Raw genomic sequence first — 15,540 nt, 5'->3', positions numbered from 1 at the left:
TTCTCTCTCTCTCTCTCTCTCTCTCTCTCTCTCTCTCTCTCTCTCTCTCTCTCTCTCTCTCTCTCTCTCTCTCTCTCTCTCTCTCTCTCTCTCTCTCTCTCACACACTGGTTGATTAGTATGCTGGCCATCCACGTTGGAGCGAGACGCTGTTTTTACAACTGTCTCCTCGTCGTTAAACGGACCCCCATCGTCGGGTCATTCCTCTGCCACCCAGGCAGGCTTCTCTGTACGCTTGTGCGTGTTTGTTTGTGCGTCCGTCAGCGCAGAGCGAGGGTGTTGATCTGACACCGAGGTGTTAAAACCACACAGGATGCCACGCACACACGGAGGCACGCAAACAAAGTCTCGTCCAAGCATCCCACGTTAAAGCAGCAGCTTCTGAAATGTACTAGATTTCACCTGCAAGTGAAACAAGGCTTCACTCAGATGTTTCCATAAGCAATTTTCCTCGTTTCATTCAGTGCTATTAAAATCTACTGATGGATTCATTTTCTTCAGATTCTACGGAGCAACTTTCTAAAGTTGAGATGAATTTAAAGGGGCTGTTTCATTGATAGGAAGGAGTTCACATGAAAGCTCGAAGCATGTTGTACCAAGACACTCTACCCTCAAAGAGATATTGATGTTGTTTTTTAATGGAATTTTCCACTGCTGCACTCACCACATATGAAATTCCTCTCACCTCCATTGTATGAGGATTGAAGTGATATATTGGGGGCGGAAGTAGCTCAGTCCATAGGTGACTTGGCTGGGAACCATAGGGTAGCTGGTTCAAGTCCCTGTGTGGACCATGTATGGAGCATGGACTGGTGGCTGGAGAGGTGCCAGTTCATCTCCTGGGCACTGCGAGAGGTGCTGTTGAGCAAGGTACCGAACCCCCAACTGCTCGGGGCGCCGGTCACATGCAGCCCCCTCCCTCTAATATCTCTCCATTAATTGCATGTATAGGTCCTGTTTGTGCATGTGTGTATTTCGGGCCTGTGTGTGTAACATGATTAATAATAAGAGTGAAAAAATTCCCCGTTGCGGGATAAATAAAGTAATTCTTCTTCTATTGCAAAACAATGACAAATAAAACCAAAACAATCTGCACGTTCTAGGTGAGAGTAGAAATGTCTGCGTTCCTGTAATTTGCATTAACTGAACCTTTAAATCACATTGTCTCACGGCCTGCAGCAGATGATTTTGCTTTTGGACACTTTAAAACTATATTTACATTAGAAATGATTGGATAATCCATTACAGGGGCGACAGGTGGAAATGAGTCCACTCGCTTACTCCGCCACATTTACATTAAGGTGGAAAACTGAAATGTTGATTAATGTGCAGTGTCTGGTAAATAAATAAACAGATGTATGCAGTACTTTGGGCTTCACGTCTCTGCTGGATATTTGGGAAGAAAGAGTGCGGTTTTGTATAATAAGACCATGTTTGCTTGGACCCACTCATGGGTTTAATTATAACCTGTATTCTTAATACTCTGATGGCTGGACTGCTTTATTCTCTCCAACCTGCCTGTTTCCTACTGCTGCAACAGAGAGAGCGGGAGAGGCAAAGGAGGTTGACTGACGGATTGCCACGCAGGTAGAAACCAGCAGGACCAGGTGTTTAATGGGCTGGATGAAAAACAGACTGATGGCAACATCAGCAGTCACAGAGGAATGTCCCTACTTTATGTCAGGCTCTTTGCTGATGTTTGCATGTTAAACCAGCCTGTTCTCATTCCTAGGGCGTCAAATGCCGTCTTTTTGTCACGGCCCTGGGTGTTTGATGCCAACCCGCGAGGCAAACTTAAGCGTCGGTGTGAAACGCACCAGGCTTTCAGCTGCAAATCCATACAACAGCAACCGTAGTGGGGTGTCAAAGATTTACCTGCAGGGCTACCAAGCCACGGGTCCTGACAAAGCGGCTATATGTGTTGAGTTGGGATGAAAACCGGTGGTTAAATCGGCCTGACAGTAGTCTGACACACAGGATGTAGACTGTGGGAATAAGCCTGGCATTAGCCACGTATTTCTCCTTCTTCAGTTACCTGCATGCTATCATGTTCAAAATCCTCTGCACTACGTGAAACTTTTGTCTGCACAGTCAGGATCACGGATTGTGACTGGTGGCTGGATGGTTGCGCCTGTGACACGGATGAATGTCGGTGGTTTTGTAGATGGTGAAGCTTTACACAAGGTTAGCAGGAAAAGGCCCAAAAGATGTTTTATTAATGATTCATAGGGCCTGGTAAATGTTTGATCAAAGGGAGCAGCACTTTCTGTGTGCGTGTGTGTGCGTGTGCGTGTGTGCGTGTGTGTGCGTGCGTGTGTGTGTGTGTGTGTGTGTGTGTGTGTGTGTGTGTGTGTGTGTGTGTGTGTGCCACCTGGACAGAACTCAGTTGATCACATGGTGGACATGATTGTTTCTAGGCAAACAAATATATGAAACCCCAAACCTTAATATCAGAGGACACAGGCCTTTTATTCACACACATATGACATCATGAGGGCTGCGACAAACAAACCTCTACTTAAGGTGAACAAAATAACAAACACCCGACTGAATAATGCAAACCAATACAACATCCCTGCAACAAAAGGCTACCGCGGTGAAGCATATGTTAATTTTTTCATGAGATTGTGATCACATGATGCATAGGAAGGCGTTCACGTTATTCTGTCCAGCCCTTGTAGATACGTACACACAGACATACTGTGCTCCTTTCTTGTATAAGTAACTCCAGTCCATTCAGAGGAGATACGACACAAACTTTTGTAAATAAAATTAAACAAGAAATAATTGTAATCCTCTTTTCAGACAAACAAATAAAAGCAGTTTTTCTTTAGTTATTCTGCTCACAGTTCAGGGGCTGCTCACAGTTTTGATGTAGCCAGAGGACATTGTTGTTTTTTATTTGTGAAAGAAGACTGAGGATAATTAGAAAAATGTAAAACAGTTTATATATTATAATAAATCTTATGAGATAACAACAAGAAACCTCTTTAGGTATGCTGAAGTAAATGAGAGAACACACACAGTGACCGTTACATAATTACAGCCATAAAGACACACAACAACACCTCTATAAAAATGCAATAAGACAGAATAAGCTGCCTGAAGTTGTGATTTTTGCGTCATGAATGTGAATCATAGCTGCTTGTGCATCATTTTATCAATAAGTAGTGAGAACCAGCACTTCCCCGAGGTGTTGAAACCTCTGCACACATGTTTTCAGTCAAGAATGAGAGAATTATTGAAGAAGAGGTCAAAGGTGAGCAGGTGAGCTGCTAGCTGTAATGCGTGAAACCTCCTGAGGAAGGGAAAGTGTGTGTGTGGGCAGATACTGGCATATTTAACTGCACACAGTCATAAACACAGATACACCCACATACTGAGCGTGCGTTGTTTCACTAGCATGTTCCGTGACCAGAATCCACAAGATAGAGAGTCAAATGGTCGAGAGCTCTCGGCAATGAGGCTTCTGTCGTCACACTAGAGTCAGACCGATGGAGCAGAGCTGCAGCATATCGGCCCAATGTTAGGTTTTTCACATGTCGGCTAATCATTTTGTTTCAGTGTGGATAAAACATCTGGAACGTCTGCACTGCTGGGCTTTTTTTTGTATGCTAGAGCCCTGAATTCATCATCAACAGTGCTTCTTTGTAATGAGTTAACCATTTAAAGATAATAATTCCGGTTGATTGCTGAGATCTGGAAACACAGCGACATCCACTGAAGTCAAAGCAGCCAAAAACACGAGCAGTCAGGTGATCTGGCACTTTTTTGGTTAACCCTCAGGTCCGTGTTTGGAAGAGCAAACGAAGGCGAATGGTAGAATGATTTCCTGAGTTGTCCATTGTAAATATCCACCACAGTATACAGACTGACCTCTAATCAACTTCTGTACCTGCCGGTGAAATAAGGGATCGTTAGTGACACGTTGGTGTCCGAAATTAAGTGGTTTAGATGATCTTGTTAAACTCTTGGCTTGTTTACAACCTGTCTGACCACTTGTCGTGTTTGATGTTGTAGTGACGTCGCCATGATCCCAGATCCCAGCGATCCCAGTTGTTGTCATAGACCAGAATTTAGGGCTGCCAGAGTTATCATTAAGTTTCTATCTATCAAAGACTGAGTTAAAACAATGTTGATTGATCCCATGACCCACTGAGGAAAGCCCTTGTATTTGCTGCTTTGCCCAGAAACACGATCACAGTGTCTGTGGAGACTTACCCGCGCTAAAATCAAATGCACCGCACAGTTAGCGGCGCTCTACACGTTGTCCCCCTTCTCTTTTCGGATCTCCTATCGGTGTGGAGCACGTGAAGGCATCACGCCGCATCACTGCAGGTGAGAGCTGTCGATCTACTGACGTCACACAGGCGACACCGTTAAGTTTCCAAAGGAACTCTGGGAGATGAAGTCTCAGAGACTTCACGGGTCTTGGTGCTCTTAATACTGATTTAAAGACCTTTTCACTCTGACAAGAATAAGATGTCTGTGTTTTAAACCCGTTGCTTAAGGTTTAAAAATATCGGCCTCAGTATCAGTCTTCAAAAGCTCCTATCAGTCAAATCCTGCTTCAGATGCGTACGCTCTTGCTCACGCACTCCCTCCCTCTCTCCCTCCCTCCAGCTCTCTCTCTCTCTCTCTGTCTCACACACACACCCACACACACACACACAACGCTAGCATCCCTGTGATAGGAAGAAGTATTTGTTCAGAGGGCTGTTGGCTGGCCAGCCCGCCCCGTGCTGCTGCTGCTGCTGCTGCTGCCGGAGCAGAGCAGGAGGTGACGGTGGCCTGGGTGGAGGTGTGAGTCCAGGCAGAGCAGTCACACTGCAGGATCAGATCACACACGCAGGCAGGTACAGTAGGAGCTGCTTGTGGATTTCTCCCTTGGCTTGTTTAGAAGTGTTTTGTTCTGAAGATCAGAAGAGTTTGAGCAGAGAACGAACAAGAGTATTTTCTTTGGTAGTCTCTTATTTTGGTGGTTTTACTCTTGGATGTGTGTCTGCTGCATATTTGTGTATGTTTTTTAGCAAATTGTGAACTTTACTTGGGAATGTTTTAAGTCAATCAACCGGTTGTCTTTGCACCACCTTTGTGGAGAGGAGAAGAGAAATGAGCCTAAAAAGTGGACAGAAATAATCCATTTATCTGGGTTGGTGGTAAAACTTTCTCATTCCTGTTAATAACTGGTTAAATGTGATGTCCAGTTAATATGTCTTCAGTAAGCCTGCAACTAATGATAGTTCTCATTGTTGATTAATGTATCAGTTAATGATAATTCTTCTTTCTTTATCTGATTGATTTAGACGAAACGATCGATTGATTTAGATGAAATGATCGCTTGATTTAGATGGAACAATCGATAACTCATACATCAAAAGTGACGACAAAAGCCCATCAGATATGTGAACCCAAACCGACATCTTCAAAAAGCTTATTTTGTTTAAAAGATCATATAATATTAATTATGATATCAAGGAAAATCAAGAATAACTTTGCATTTGAGAAGTTGTAAACGACAAATTATTATTATATTTTTCAACTTAACATTGACTATGTCGAACATAAAGACGTTTTTCAAATTCGTCATTAATTGAATTTCTATTCTGAAAAAAAGAAAAATATTTTGGTTTTATTTTTGACATTTTTGCCTTTATTTTTTAGACAGTAGAGAGGTGTGAGAGAGAGGAGGGATGACGAACAACAAAGGTCCCCAGCAGGATACAAACTGCACCACAGTGTCATAAACTTCCACACCAGGCTTTTCCCAAAGTAACCTATGGGACGTACTGAAGACCACAGTGATATACAACAATAAAACAACACACAAGGGAGGATTTGTAAAGGGACAGATGATTAATGAAGGGACTGGTGATTTGAAACACAGTAAGCTCTCAGATGAGTTGAGTTGAATGTGTTTCTCCCTGCAGCTTTTAAATAGCAAAGAGGTTTCAGTATGTACTGTGTAGCCCCTGAGAGGCAGGACTTGGGTGTCTCAGCAGGACGGGCCTGGCATTTAGGATGGGGTATCTCCATGAAGCACATTTTCTGCAGGCTGCTGCTATTTAAACTCCAAATATACCAGGGAATTTGGGCCAGTAGGGGAGTGGTTCAGTCACTCAAATGAAGTCTAGGCCCCGGGGTATTATAGAAAGTCTCTGGGTATGTCGGTGGGGATAGAGCGGCGGTTCAGAGAGGTTTATTTTTAAAGAGTCTGTGGTATTCGGAGAGGGCCATAGTCTGCATTCCTACTGTTCCTGTACGTTTTCTGCTGTATCACCTTGAAGAGCAGCATATGTCGGCCCCTCTAACAGCTGTTTCCGGGGTCAGAGGTCACGGAAATGACAGAAGGGGGCGGCTCTGCTGTTGCAACTCAATCAGTGACCTGAAGTCCGCCGGCCTCTTCACACACTAACATGGGAATTGGACCATAGCTGTGTCTACAGATACATTCTAGCCTGTATCTTTAGGTCATATCTCCATGACAACACTGAGGGGGGTACATTTTTTTTGTACCAGGCTAGATTTTATTTTATTGGAGGTTAAAGTTTAGGAATAATTAGCGGTGTGGCCTCTTGAGTGACAGCTAGCCTCTGGCCCTCACTTCTCCTCAGAGGTAAATGTTAGCCAGACGGTCGTATCTCCCTCCCCCCAGCGTCACATACATGCCCTTTTTTGGTAAGAGGAAATGAGGTGAAGTTAAAGTCTGACAAGATGGCGACTACCATAGGCGAGTACAATTGGTTAGGAGAACGGAGAACGTCCATTTTTTATACAGTCTATGGTACTTATGGTGCCTTCATGTCAATTTTGTAAATACCAAAGGGCGACAACAAAATTGCACATGAAAACCCCCTCACATGGTAATTTCCACTGGGGAGCTCGTAGAATATTTTGATACACAAGTTGCCGAGATGAGTTAACCTTTGACCTTTTCAACATGGCGGAGCGCATCTCAAGAGCCATGATGTAAGCATTGCACGCTATTAAACGTTTTCTGTAGCTGTTGGCGGATAGTTTTTGGAGCCTGTACAATGTTGGGGCATAGACAATTTCAATATCATGTGTTAGCACTTAATGTCATTTTTAAAAAAGCTGTTATTGTTTGGTTTACCTACCCAGAGCAGATGCTAGCTAGCGGGTCAGGATCTGTGGGTCCTCCATGTTTTATTTCACTACGACAACAAAAGCACTTGAACACAAGGCACTGTTTTTTTCCAGTTTACAAATGGAAAGGACCATCTTTTCCATAGCACGTGAAGGCAGCATGTAGTGCGAATATTTCGACAGGGTAGTGTGAAATCATACGACCGTAATGCACTTACCAGAACCACTTCTTCTTCTACTACTTTATGAAGGTGAATTATACATTTACACATACTTAGTGATATTGTTGACGTGCTAGTCGATGGAGGTAATGTAAATGTAACTAAATGAAGTTTGTTTGTAGATGTGGGTAGCACTGAAGAAATAGTAACAGTGGCTATAGTAACACCAGTATGTATGTAGGTATCAGACGTTCACATATTTGAATGGAGGCGGATGTAAACGAGCTCTTACTTCAGCTTCTCGCCTCGCAGTCGGATACTTCCTCACAGGAGAACCACAGAGGGAGCTGTAGGTCAATCTATATTTAGTCGGTGCATATTAAGTGTAATCATGCCATTAATCTTTAGCGAGCGGGACCCTCCCGGTTGCTGCCCTTACCCTGCCTCGTTTACAAAGAGTACACTTTATATGTATTTCAGTTTGGAAACCAGCTGGAACATCGCTGCTTTTTTATGCGTACTCCCTCGGCTGTGAGTGAGATCATATTTGATCGGTTGCACTTTCAATATGGGTTTGATGTTAGCAGATTGTGGCAGATTAGCCTCAGTGTGTTATAAACTTACTCTCACTGGTGATAAATGTCGCTCTAAAGAAGAGTTAGCACCTCTTTAACCTTTGTGTATACTGGAAAATGCTTTTAAATGTCCATTCACAGTCAGTTCACCAGTTAATTGCCTTTCCGAGAGGACCACCTAACAGCCAGAGTAACGGCCATGCCATGTCCATATCTTTGTGTGCTGTACCTGGTGTGTTTGCTCATCGAAAACAACAGTTGGTAAACTTTGATCACGCGACCATTAATCTGCGGTGACTGTGCTTGATGACTTGTTTTATGTGCTTTACTTTGTGATTGTGTGGGCCAGCCAGCAGTATAATGGGTCACATGGGCTCTAAACAAAGCTCGTCTGCCTATCAAATCCTCTCACAGTCCAGTGACAGCTCAGCAGTCTGCTCAGGTTGCCAAGGCTGCTGTCATAGCAACTGTGTCGGCGTGGATGGTTTGCCTCTCCTGCTGCTGACGAAAGTCTGCCTGGTTTGAATACTGTTTTGACTTTGTCTCCATGTGGCCAGTGTTGTGTATTGAGCTTTTGCACCGCACAATATGAAACCAAAACAATATATATAAAGCTGTCTTACCACGTGTCTATATAGTTTTTTAATTTCTGAAGAGGTTATGACTTTGGTACTACTTGTTTAGAAGGTGTACTTCTGATACACACACACACACAAACAGGACCTAAACATGCATTATGTATGGAGAGATGTCAGAGCCAGGGGGCCGCCTCACAGGATGCCGCCCCGAGCAATTTGGAGTTGGGCGCACTTCAACAGTGCCCAGGAGGTGAGCTGGCACCTCTTCTTGTAAACTAGTCAACAGATTTTAATGTAATTTGGAGGAAACACTTTTTTTCAATCCCATGCCGTTTCCTTTGTAGCTTATTTCAAAGCCCCTACTGCAACTGCTACAACAGGATAAATTAAAGTTAGACAAGTCTGACTCACTCAAAATCCTGCAATAATCGTCCTCCTTCAAGTCCTAATATTCTTCTACAAGATTCTTACATTCTCCAAAAATGACGGCCACCATCAGTCAATCATTTGTTCCCCTTTTATCTTAGTAAAACAGTACATTTAGAGGAGTGTGGAATCTTAGGGCGCAATCACACTGTCCTTCGGCACCGTGCCCCGGGCTTTAGGGTACTTGTCCCCCCCCTCCCTCTCCCCCCGCTGGCCAGCCCGTTTGTTCTCACATTGCCTGGGCCTCGCGCAAATGCTTCTTGCCTGCATATGCGTCATCACGCCGTAACACGCCACGCACATTGATGACGTCATCGCGATGTGTGGCTTTGTTTACAAATCTTTCCACAGACCTCAGAGTTTTTGTGTCTTGTCGACTGTTTTTGAATCTTTTCATCCACCAAATCTGCAGTAAACACTCCACCTCCGCATCACACCAACGTGAACCTTTCACCGCCATTGTTGTTGTTAAATGTCCGTGCATGGTCCGTGTTTTTTTTTTTCTATGTCCGAACAGGCGCACATAAATGACGTGAGAGCTGCCGTAGGCGTTGTGCTCGTGCTCGTACACATGCGCACGCTCGTGCTCGTACATGTGCAAACGCGCTCTACAAAAGCCCTCCTTTCTCAAACGGGTACTCACACTGGTCAAACGAACTAGGCTTTACCCGCAAAACCTGTTCTAGCCCGGTGCGGAAGGACAGTGTGAGTGCACCCTTAGAGGATGTGTGTGTGTTTCCTGAGTACATTCAAAGATGCTTAAATGTATCCTTCCTGGCATGAAAGAAGAATCGACTGCCAAAGACAATCCAATAAACATTAACAGATTTAGTTTCCCATTATAACAGCCTGTTATGAGTATCAAAACAATTAATAATGAAGGATGCGTGGATCTATATTTCAACTGTTTTCCTCTCTAGATAGACATGTAGGTGTTCGCTTTCTCGTTTTGCCGTTACGCTCTCATGAGAAGCGTGCAAAAGGCAGACCGGCATGCTTCCTCACATTAAACAAATATGCAAATTCAAAATGGAAATGTCCAGAGTGCATCGTCTTACGGCCTGTGTTCGTGTCTCCCCATCCAGATTGAGAACATCGATGCCTGCCTCACTTTCCTGGCAGCCAAAGGAGTCAACATCCAGGGTCTGTCTTCAGAGGGTAAGCGGGACTCCTGCACTTCTGCTTTCACTGGACCGAGAGAGGGGGATCCAAACCTGGGCTAGACCAGGCCAGGCCAGGCCAGGCATAGCTACTACACAACTGTCCTCCCTGCTATGGAAAAAAAACGCACAAAAAAACAATGGCATATTAATACAACGAACATTTTTATTGGCAAACTCTTTTTCTTGGACACAGTACATTAATGCCAGACGGTACACCTTAAAACATACAGGCCTTGATGGGGGTCTGATTACCCCAAACATAGAGCTAATGTACCATAAAGCACTGAATGGTGCATTGTTTAAATGTAACCTGCTTCCAAAGAAGATGGCTTGAATGTTTACATCATATAATTCACTCCAGGAACAATAATAGTACTTGTGCTAATACTGCTAGGGCTATCTTTGGGCAGAACATGGATTTCCTCTGGGTCGGTTCACTGTCACCTGCCAGAAGCATAGTCCGGAGACCCAAAGGCAGCCGAAGACCGCAAATGACATTGTATTCGTTGTGTTTTTTTAGGCTGCTGTTCAATACAGCAGTGTACACGCTGCAACTCAGAGTCTGTTCACTTAATGAATATCAGAGGAGGGAGCTTAGAATTCAGGTTTATGGCTTGCATGTTCTTCTGAACATTAAGTAATCAGTTCCTTTAAAACTACATTGCATTAGTTTAGCTGGCGCTTTTATATAGATAGATACAACCCAAACAGTGCAAGAATCACTTGTGCAACTAAACTGAAAATATGCAACAGCGACGAATGACACCGATGAATTGACAAGGTCTTTTGTGACTATTTAAGCCAAACATACAATTTATTTTTGACACTGCTGGCTTTATATGAATATTCTTTCTGCCTGATACTGAGGCATAAAGGAATTTGTCATTATCGCAGTGTGACAGTATTAATAGACCATAACAGCCAGTTTAAGCTCATTCTGTAGCTTGTTAATCGCTTTAGTTTCCTGGCACAGAACAGTCTGCAGCTGTCATTCTCACTTTTGCCTTCATCTATCCTATCTGTTTCCCTCCTTCACCTCACCTGCCTTTTCCTTTCATAATACCCCACATTGTCCTTCTCCCTGACCCACAGAGATTCGTAATGGTAATCTGAAAGCCATCCTCGGCCTCTTCTTCAGCTTGTCCCGCTACAAACAGCAACAGCAGCAGGCCCAGCGGCAGCCCTCTCTCCCGCCCGTCGCTCAGCCCCAGGGCACGCACCCTCCCCTGAGCCAGCAGAGCAGCGCCCCGGCCCAGCTCGGCCACTCTACGCATGGGACTCCTGCCCTTTCAGCCCAGAAAGCAGCACAGGCCGAGATGCAGTCCAGGTGAGGCTCGCTGGCATGTTAGTGCAAATTCTGTAAACTGGGCATATAAGAATGGTAACCTTGAAACTGTCTGAATGGGTTTGTCTCTGTATTCTTCACTTTCTTGCTGTTTCTGCTGTTCTAATCCATCATTTTTGTCATCTCTTTCCTCCAGTTCGCGCCTCCTGTCATTTATAACTGTAAACCTGACCTGTCTGTCCTCTTCCACATTTCTCTTCTCTTCTCCTCTAGGGATGGCTCTCAGAGTAAACTGCTCAAGTTTTCCCTTGGTCAGAAAAAGACCTCTAGGTCAGCTTATTCTGCCTTTTCTGTTTTCTGGCTCCTCCCTCTCTTTCCTCCCTCACACCCCCCCTGTCCCGTCCCCTTCCTGGAAATAGAAAGGTAGAAATTGCCCCAGATCAAGGATGACATTTATTTTGGTACTGCAATGAGTTTCGTGTTGGTTTTTTGTTGTCTGTGATTAAGGGCAATCTCTACTACAAGCACTATCTACAGTAATATGCATGAGTGGTAGTGTTGACCAGATAGGAACTAAAGCTCCAGGCTCCATTTTCGGACGACCCTGTCTGTCTGGCAGCACGCCTCATTTGGCAAGCCTGCTAAATGGGCTGTGAAAGACCTTTAGATAACCCTTAAGTAAGTGTGTGTGTGTGTGGGTTTGCTTGACAAGCACATCCCCCATATAATGTGACATTAATAATTAACACAGAAAGAATCTGTGGCTGGAATGCGCGTCTATAATATGTGTGGCTCATGTAGCTTCCTTCTGCGTTCACTGTGATGCTCCGCGAGTCTCTGCTTCACACTTTCCTCTTTTTTCAGCATGTAGTTTCGTTCTATGTGATGATGCACCCTGAAATTGGATTTAGGATGTGGTTTTGCATGCTGCCCATCCCAGATTCTGTTTGCATTGCACCTGCCCCACACCAGCTGCGCTCCAAAGCAATGCAGTGGCTCCACCCTCTGGCCAGCATGTGTTACTACACGATGAAGAGTTTAGACTTTCCTGGGGCTCTCCACCCAAACAACCAAGCTTTAATCGTCAACCTCTGTTAAAATTAATACACAGATTTCCTTTTATTGAGCTGCATTTTAAAAAGTGCTTAGAAAATGTAACTTTTTAATGCATCTTAAAGAGCTAAAAGGCTAATATAAATTATTTTTTTGCAAATGTTGCAGTGAATTACCTGTTTTATTGACTGAGAAAATATGATAATCAGAGATCTCTTGCACATCAGCATAATTCGGACAGGTGCTGCTGGTCAAACACAGCCAAAGAAAGGGTTTGCAGCACGCACAAAAAGCTGACTCTAGACCAGATTGAAGTTTGCATGTTCTCCTCACGTTAGCGTGAGTTTTCGCTGGGTTCACCGGCTTCCTCCCTCAGTCCAAAGACATGCAGGTTAGTTTAATTATTGACTCTAAATTGCCTGTAGGTGTGAAAGTGAGCTTGAATGGTTGTTCGTCTTATGTGTCACCCCTGTGATAGTCTGGAGACCTGTCCAGGGTAAAACCCTCCTTTTACTCTAAAGTCAGCTCCAGCCCACCCCCAACCATGAATAGGAAAAGTTCTTACAGATAGTGGATGGATACCCTGAAGGTAGAAGTTGGTTCAGAGATGACTATTGGTGTGCTGTACGCCCCGGTCCTGTCTTTATTATTTCACCAACTTAGAGAGAATATTTCTTCCCTTTCATTTTTGCCTGTATTTGACTTTTGAGACTATAAGTTGACAGGAAACATGTGTCCATATTAGCTTTGACTCATTACAGCCCATATTAATATTTTGAAATACAATTTTTTTAAGATATACCCCTCAAATAGATAACATCCACTCACAGCCAGTCCACAGAGAGAAGGCATCAGACTGACTGGCCCTGCCACAATTGAAAGCCAAATGATCTTGTGCTACTCTCGACTAAATAATGTGGTAAAACCTATTACCTCGCAATGGCCAGATAAGTAATGGCCAGTCAAAGTGAATGGCATGCCGGAAATGAGGGTTTCTCTAATGTATACGAGAGCTGAGAGAGAGAGAGAGCTGTAATCTGCTTATCAGCATCCGCCTCACAGTCCCGAGACGATGGCGATGATGTCGTCGCCTGTGGATTAGCATTTCATTAGCAGTCTGTGTGCCACGGCCTGGTCAGATTACACTTTACCTCGCAGACCTCAGCAAAGGCAACAGATCGACTCACAATATGGAATCAAGGTGTCATAAATTTCATCAAGGCTTATCCATTCCGTGGCCGGTATATCCTGTCTAATCCATGGGGAGGAAATAAAGGAGCAGATTGTGTAATCTGAGGCTGTTGAGCTCACAGCTCCCCCGGGACCTGCACTCTGTCAGCCCGTCCACGCTGCTGTGAGCTCATCCGTCTCCATTAGATTACTGTAGGTGCATATGAGGAAGTGGGGCCAAGCAGAGCTGCTAGAAAAAAAAGCAAACTGTTAATTTATTAATCTGTGTGTATCTTCTAATCCAAGGTGCATACTTTCAGACTGAAGAGGAGCCACATATAAACATGTATCTAAAAAAGTACAAGGCATAAAGAAAGTGCGGAAAGATCTTGGCGGCAGAATGAATGAAAGAGTCGTTAATTTAGTCATCGATTTAAAGGTAGACTCGACCTCGCAGCCCAACAGGAGGGCGTGAGGAGAAATGCTCCCCTCAGAAATCAAAAGTAGCGCAAAAAATAAACATTTCTATCATGAATTCTGCGCCAACTTTCTTGGGCATCGACTGAGGTCACAAGCTGCAGTTTCACAATGTGGAAAACAAAGGCAGAGTGATGCTTTTGTGGAAAGATTAAAGGTGCCCATCAGTTTTGTCAGATCGTACATATGCCACTGCCATCTGTGTGAATGTCTGTGTGAACGGGTGAATGTGACAAGTAGTGTGAAAGTGCCACACACTTCTTGAGTAGTCCGAAGACTAGAAAGGAGCTATATAAGTACAAGTCCACTTACCGTTTACCATATTATAACTTAATGTGTTTCGCACTTTACTTAAGATATAGCAGCATAATGTTCAGACAAAAAGCTTAAAATGTAAAATTAATATTTTGTTGTCTCTTTTTTCCTATTCAGTAACATGAGTTCCTCTCTTGTGCTGCTCTCCCCTGATCACACTTACTGTCTTAATCTGCATGTTTTAACCTTCCTTTTAATCTCACTGGTCCCCTCCTGTTTGAGTTTAATAGATGTATGCTGGGTTCTGTCCCAGCAGTTTGTGTTCTGAACCTGCATTAACCAAACGTGTCCCTGCGGTGTCTGAGATGAAGGCTGTATATTGAATATATTCTTTCTTCCTTCCTTTCTCTTCGTTGCTCCTGTCTCTCTCCATCCATCAGACTTCCCGGCCCCTCTGCGAGGGTGTCCACTGCCGGCGGTGACATCCCTCCAAGAGGCTCGGTCAGTGCTGCTGGGAACAGACGCAGCCAGGGCTTCAGTGACAAGACCAAAGCCAACTCGCACCTGAACAAAGGTAGGCCTTATGCACACGTCAGTGTCACATCATCATAACAGAGACACCTCACAGCTCTTAAAAAATGTTAATGCTGCGGTTAATCTAGTCCTCTGGGTGCTTTTGGTTCATTGTAAATGGAAGTTTGCTCTGTTGCTTTGAGACTGAGAAAGAGTATTAAAACCCGTGCCAGAAAATAATGCATGGCCCTCAGTACGCAATCCTGCACCGACACAACTGCGCCCTTTCAAGAGAAAATGTTTCCGGTCAGTTCAGTTAACTCGGAACATTTGTGTGTCACGTCATGAGAGAGCAGTACAGCAGACGCTCAGTTGCCGGACGCTGAAGAAAGAGTGACTGTTCTGTAGGAAAAATCTCCTTCTCCCTGACCCGCAGCAAAACGCAGCAAACGCACACAGGTCCAAAAGGACCTGTGTGCGTTTGCTGCTTTTATCATCACAATGTAGAAGGTGAGGTGACGAGCTGTGGTGACGAGCTGTGGTGACGAGCTGTGATTGATTGGAGCATGAGTTAAGATTGTGATCTCTGTTTGGCTGCTGCACAAAGGCTGTATTCATCCCCACAGGTGGAGAGGGTTACTGCCCATGTGCACCGCTCTGATCTGAACCGTTTAGGGCAGGGGTGTCAAACTCAGGTCCTTGGGCCAAATCTGGCCCGCGGTGTAATTATATTTGGCCCGCATGATCATATCAAGGTTCTATGAGAGCTGGCCCGCGA

At 44.3% G+C, this 15,540-nt stretch overlaps 1 protein-coding gene across 1 annotated transcript in view; it reads left to right on the top strand.

The window, feature by feature from the left end:
• nav2a (neuron navigator 2a) overlaps nt 1-15,540 on the top strand; it is a 108,866-nt gene that overhangs the window by 16,426 nt on the left and 76,900 nt on the right. Inside the window, exons 4-7 of the mRNA XM_083916018.1 lie at nt 9,932-10,004; nt 11,102-11,336; nt 11,568-11,624; nt 14,690-14,823. Of these exons, the coding sequence (XP_083772144.1) occupies nt 9,932-10,004; nt 11,102-11,336; nt 11,568-11,624; nt 14,690-14,823 (499 nt within the window). The remainder of the gene's footprint in view (nt 1-9,931; nt 10,005-11,101; nt 11,337-11,567; nt 11,625-14,689; nt 14,824-15,540) is intronic.

The sequence above is a fragment of the Echiichthys vipera genome (assembly GCF_963691815.1).
Source record: "Echiichthys vipera genome assembly, chromosome: 1".
In the NCBI taxonomy this organism is placed as follows: Eukaryota; Metazoa; Chordata; class Actinopteri; order Perciformes; family Trachinidae; genus Echiichthys; species Echiichthys vipera.
Note: the sequence above shows the minus strand (reverse complement) of the source record. Positions and strands in the feature narration are given on the sequence as shown.